This window comes from Gymnoscopelus braueri (genome assembly GCF_963280865.1).
Source record: "Gymnoscopelus braueri genome assembly, chromosome: 15".
Lineage (NCBI taxonomy): Eukaryota > Metazoa > Chordata > Actinopteri > Myctophiformes > Myctophidae > Gymnoscopelus > Gymnoscopelus braueri.
This window is the reverse complement of record NC_137620.1, coordinates 7,184,314-7,190,313: the sequence shown is the minus strand read 5'-3', so window position 1 is coordinate 7,190,313 and position 6,000 is coordinate 7,184,314. Positions and strand designations below refer to the sequence as shown.

General features: G+C 40.9%; 1 protein-coding gene across 1 annotated transcript in view; it reads left to right on the top strand.

Annotated features, from left to right (window-relative positions):
* Positions 1–484: 484 nt before the first annotated feature.
* LOC308101322 (calcium uniporter protein, mitochondrial-like) overlaps positions 485–6,000 on the top strand; it is a gene marked incomplete at its 3' end in the record, with an annotated part of 54,944 nt that continues 49,428 nt past the window's right edge. The window contains exons 1-2 of the mRNA XM_080450747.1: positions 485–757; positions 4,964–5,021. Of these exons, the coding sequence (XP_080306873.1) occupies positions 656–757; positions 4,964–5,021 (160 nt within the window). The 5' untranslated portion in view covers positions 485–655. The remainder of the gene's footprint in view (positions 758–4,963; positions 5,022–6,000) is intronic.

Here is a 6,000-nt window from a genome sequence, read left to right as displayed (position 1 = left end):
CAGAGCAGTAGGAGCATGTGGATTACCAAGTCGTAGTCTTAAATTGTCTCCTGTTTAATGTCCCTTTTATGCTATTATTGTTAGATGTTTTTTTTTTATGTGTGATTCTTTTTTGTCTTATATTAGAGACTCAGGTTTTTAAGTTTTTTTGACAGATGCATTCAGAGACATACAGACATGTTGTCAGCAGTGGTGTAAAGTAACGAAGTACATTTCAACAACAACAAAAAAGTAAAACTTGTGAAATGGGACATTCTGCACAATGAGTACCTTTACTTTCGGTACATGTTGATACCAATACTGTTATACTTTTACTCAAGTACATTTTTAATTCCGGACTTTTACTTGTAACAGAGTTTTTCTATATTGCAGTATTGATAGTTTTACTTAAGAAAAAGTACGTTTTCCACATCTGGACATGCTGCGTTCCTTCTCCACACTTGAACTTGACCCGGTTAGGAAACAGTTAAATGTTTCATGTTGGAACGCAGCCCTCCAGCAGACAGACAGACAGACAGACAGACAGACCGACAGATCGTCTCATCCTGTTAACAGCACGTCAACATGGACGCATGATCAACTTTTTCTGGACATAATCATCTGATATGATCTGATCACATTCCAATCCGTGTTTAAAACTCTAAAACATCTAATCATGAGTTTGTTGGGGAGACTTTCCAAACTGGGCTTGGGCTGTTTCCGTGTCCGCCCGATTGTTCCCAGACAGACTGTTGGGACTGGAGCGATATACTGGTCGGTGAGTTGTTCTAACATTAGTCGTTACTGGTGGATTACATTTAGTCGTTATAACTATTGCGATAGTTGTTAAAACTGCTTTACAGTGTAAACTTTACATTGAAGTTGTTAGTTACACATTCGTGCACTGGAGTGAGTGGAGTCTGAGATCTGCCCATGGGGGTTGGCATGTATCTCATCTCTGCGTTTCTGTTCCAATAAATCCTGTTAGTGATAAAGTGACAATAAACTTCTAGCCTTGGATCAAGACTATCATAGATGTATTTGATCGATTTTGACATTTGCATATCTATGATCGTCTTGGGCTGCACTCCCCTATTGTCACTGGACATCCGCCCGTAAAGTCCGTATTTCTCCGACATGTAAGGTGCTTACCCTGTAGCCCCGAATGTTAACTCAGCATTCGGAGTCTTTGTGCACTGTATTAGTCCGTATTTTTCAATAGATATGTGTTTTAATCCTGTCTGTGGCCGAACGCCATTTGCCCCCCTCTTTTACTTCCTGTTTACATTGAGTGCAATTCCGAGTTTCACCGGATGCGCCCCGTCACTACCGCCCTTGAGGAATACAGGGAACCACAGGGGATAGAATCCGACCCAGACGGGATTAAAACACATATCTATTGCAAAGTACGGGCTAATACAGTGCACACACTGGTTCCTAATGTCTAGTAAACATACGTGGCTACAGGGTCAGCACTTTATATCATTTGTACATGTATGGAGAAGTAAGGGCTTTCCGCGCGGATGTCCAGTGATTATTAGGGGGTCAAAGCCCAATAGACAGAAGTCAGACTCGATAAAAGAAACTTGTAAAAGAAAGAAACAAGCTAAGAAACAAGGTTAATCGCATGCTCGAACTAGCAGAAAAAAGCTTCCTCGATGACAAAATTGAGGAAAATAAAAGCAAACCACGAGAGCTTTGGAAGCTATTCAACAACCTACTAGGCTGCAGCAAGAAATTGAAAACCAGGTTTACAAACATAAGCCTCAAGGTGAATGACACTCTCATCACATCCAAACATGAAGTGAGTAAAATCCTCAACATATTCTTCACGACCATAACCTCAGATTTGGTTGAAAAACTTCCCCCTCACTCTGGGTGCTATGGTGAAGAACATGTTGACTCATTTTACAAAAAACAGGGTGTACGGAAAGATGATTTTAAACTCTCCCCTGTGAAAACAGAAGAGGTGTTTAAAAAATTGAGTGCTCTTCATCAACACAAAGCCACAGGCCTCGACAATATCCCCGCCAAATTTCTAAAAGACTCGGCCGCCTCCATTGCTCCAATCATTACCCACATAATAAACCTCTCCATCATACAGGGACGGGTCCCTAACGATTTCAAAAAAGCAAGGGTGACCCCTCTGTACAAAAAAGGAAACAAATTAGACCCTGGCAACTACCGCCCTATTTCTATTCTTAGCTCCATCTCGAAAGTCATGGAAAAAATAGTCTATGAACAGGTCGATAAGTATCTTGCCGAAAAAAATCTAATTTACAAATTCCAATCTGGTTTCAGAACAAACCACTCCACTGACACATGCCTTCTCTATTTGAACGACTCTATCAAACAAGATGTCGACAAGGGCAAATATTGCGGCATGGTCATGCTGGACCTCCAAAAGGCCTTTGACACCGTCAATCACCCAATTATGATCAATAAGCTCAAAGCAATAGGTTTTGATGATACGTCAGTGAACTGGATGAGATCCTACCTGGAAGGGAGGGAGCAAGTGGTGGAAGTAAACGGCACCCAGTCCCCCCCCCTCCCTGTGACTTGTGGTGTCCCACAAGGAAGTATACTAGGACCTTTACTGTTCCTGATATATGTGAATGACATGTCATCGGCCTGCGACTGCAAGCTGTTCCTGTTCGCAGATGACTCGGCCCTGCTAGTCTCGGACAGGGACAGGCTGCAGGTTGAGAAAACTCTCAGCTCCGAACTCAACAAGATCTGCATCTGGCTCTCTGACAACAAACTTTCATTACACCTGGGTAAAACTGAATCCATCCTCTTTGGGTCCAGTCCTAACCTTAGCAAGGCAGAGAGTTTCACGATCAAAGTGGGTGATAATGTCATCAAAAGAAAGGATGAAATTACCTACCTGGGCTCCATCTTGGAGGCAAACCTCTCCGGTAACAAAAACGCCGAAAAAGTGATAAAAAATGTCAACCGAACAACACGCTATTTGTGGAGGATTGATCGCCTAGTCAGTAAGAATACTCTGAAGATTCTTGCAGGGGCCCTCATTCAAGGTCATTATGATTATGCATGCACTTCATGGTATCACAACACCTCCAAGGCCTTAAAAACAAGGCTCCAAACATCCCAAAACAAACTTGTAAGGCTACTTCTTGGCCTCAATCACAGAACCCATCTAACCCCTGCTCATTTTGCTAGGATTGGATGGCTTAGGGTTGAGGACAGAGTACAGCAACTTGCTATGGGCCTGGTCTTCAAGATACACCACAACATTGGGATCCCCCTGTATTTGTCAAAATACTTCAAAAATGTTAATGAAGTCCATGATCATAACACCAGAGGCAGCTCCACTGATCATGTTCAACCCAGATTTGGCTCAACTAAGGGTATGAACTCATTCTCATGCTATTCATCAAAAATGTGGAATGCCCTACCAAAAGGAGTAAAGGAGTGTAAAACCCTACTCATTTTCAAAACTGCCCTAAAGATACACCTTCAGGAGGCTGCAATTCGAAAATGGCCCCTGTCTAAGTCTTAACCTACCCCTCCCTACCCCCCCCCCCCCCCCCTCTTTCATTTTCCTCTTTTGTATATATATATATATTTTTTTTCTCTCGTCATACCAGTAACCTGAAAGCTGATTGTATGACATTCTGTATAGTAGTGTGTATATCTGCCTGCCTCTTATATTTCATCATGATTTGTGTGCATGGGGTCCTCATCTTAAACAAGCGTAATGCTTAATGAGGGTTTCCAGTTTAGTAGACCTTGTATTGTGAATTTGTACTTCCATGTACTGTTATGTACTGTCATGTACTATTCTCATGTCTTTCTAAATAAACTACATCAATCAATCAATCAATCAATCATAAAAATACATCTATGACTATGATAGTCTTGATCCGAGGCTAACAAACTTCAACAGATCATGAATGTAGTTATTAAGGTCGCATGTATTTGCCTGTGTACAAATAAACATCGTGCGTGTGTGTGTGTGTGTGTGTGTGTGTGTGTGTGCGCGCGACTGACTGACTGTGTGCTCAGTGGTATGCTCTGGAGCTGTTGTGGCATGCAGCTGCAGAGCATATGTGTCTCTATCTCCACCCAAATCTCTCTTTGCCCCCTGCTCTCTACCAGTCTCTCTCTCTCCCTCTCTGTCTTTGTTTGTTTGTTCAGACATTCATCCAGTTCTGCAGCCACACCCATTAAATGAGTGGTCACACACACACACACACACACACACACACACACACACACACACACACACACACACACACACACACACACACACACACACACACACACACACACACACACACACACACACACACACACACTTGATCTACTTCTTGTACATACATACCACTACTGTTCTTATTTATCTTGGGTTGGTACCTCTCCTGTGTTTCATTCTGATTGCTGTTGCTATTGACACCTGAATTTCCCTCTGGGGAGGGATTTAGTGGATAGATAGACGGATGGATGGATAAATATCTGTCTGTCTGTCTGTCTGTCTGTCTCATCTTATCTATGTTATACACATTAACATGAATCCAACATGAATATATTAAAAAGATAATTTGTAAACAAACAAAGGAAACATTAATTTTACACAACACTGCTGATAGTGCTGTCACACAAGTCTATGAATCTATGAAATCTATGAAAAAGTTGAATCTGCGACACAATTGTATACAATATGTAGTGGGGTCCTTGGCCCGAAAACGTTGAAGACCCCTGGCTTATAAAATTATAAATGAAAGACCTTAGCCTAAAGGGACTGACCTGGGTGCCTGCACTTGGACTGGCTGAACATAAATACATATAATGTGCAGTCTATCACAGTAAAATGTATACGAAAGGTACAGGTTTTATCTTCTCATCTTGTCTCATAATATATATATATATATATATATATATATATATATATATATATATATATATATATATATATATATATATATAGTAACATTTCTATGTGTGTTGTCTGTCACTCTAGTCTTGTCCAGTCAGCGTGTGTCTTCTGTCCAGATACAGCACAGAGTCTCCAAACACAGGTAACACACGCACACACACACACACACACACACACACACCTTTTTCTTGTGTCTATAAGAAAGGTTCTTATCACAGAAATAAATGACCCTTAATATTGCATTGCTATTTGCATACAGTACGGTTTGGCCCGGTTTGGCACAGAGCGGTTTGAACCGCACCCATTCCTGGATTTTCAGGTGGCTAAAGCCTGCCAGTGGGTGGGATACCAGCACTAATGCTCTGAGATTGAACCAGAGCTGAGAGTCCAAATCCACTCTGTCTCCTTCCATATCACACTTCAATTCTCCTAATAATAATTATTCAATAGAAGGCATTAACAACACTACATTACTAAACTGAACCTGCCTGTAATGAACACACAAGGGAGGGAAACGTGGTCACCTTTGTACCTCTGGTTTGGTACATATGGTGCTACAGACCATTGTAGGAAATCACCCACAGCTAAACGTTATCTAAATTAAATCTGTAATCTACCAAGATACACACAGACTTGTCCTCTTATCATGTGTTTGCAGGGTTGACATGGTTGTGTTCTTACATTGTGTGTTTTCTTATGATACTTTGTTTGCCTGTCCACTCTGTTGTCAACATTGATGAACAGTTTGTTTCCCATTCAGTTCAGTTTATTAGCAGTTTATTAGCAATACCGGCATGATGCTGATGACAGAATAAAAGAGTAAATAAATACAGGAACACTACAACAATCAGTTGTTATAGAACACACCGATAGAGAAGTGTCATGTAGTTATTCAATGAGACTAAACAAATCACCATAGAACTACAAGTAGAATTATTGCTGCTTCCACAACATGATGTCTCATTAAATAATTATTTTAAAGGGTGGAACCCTCACACCGAGCTATGGTTTTTAACCCAGCACCAATGTCAATGTGCGTACAATTAACTCCTCATCATTAAATAATTACACTAGAGCCTAACCCGGTTTGACATGTTACACTATTTATGAAAGCCTTATTG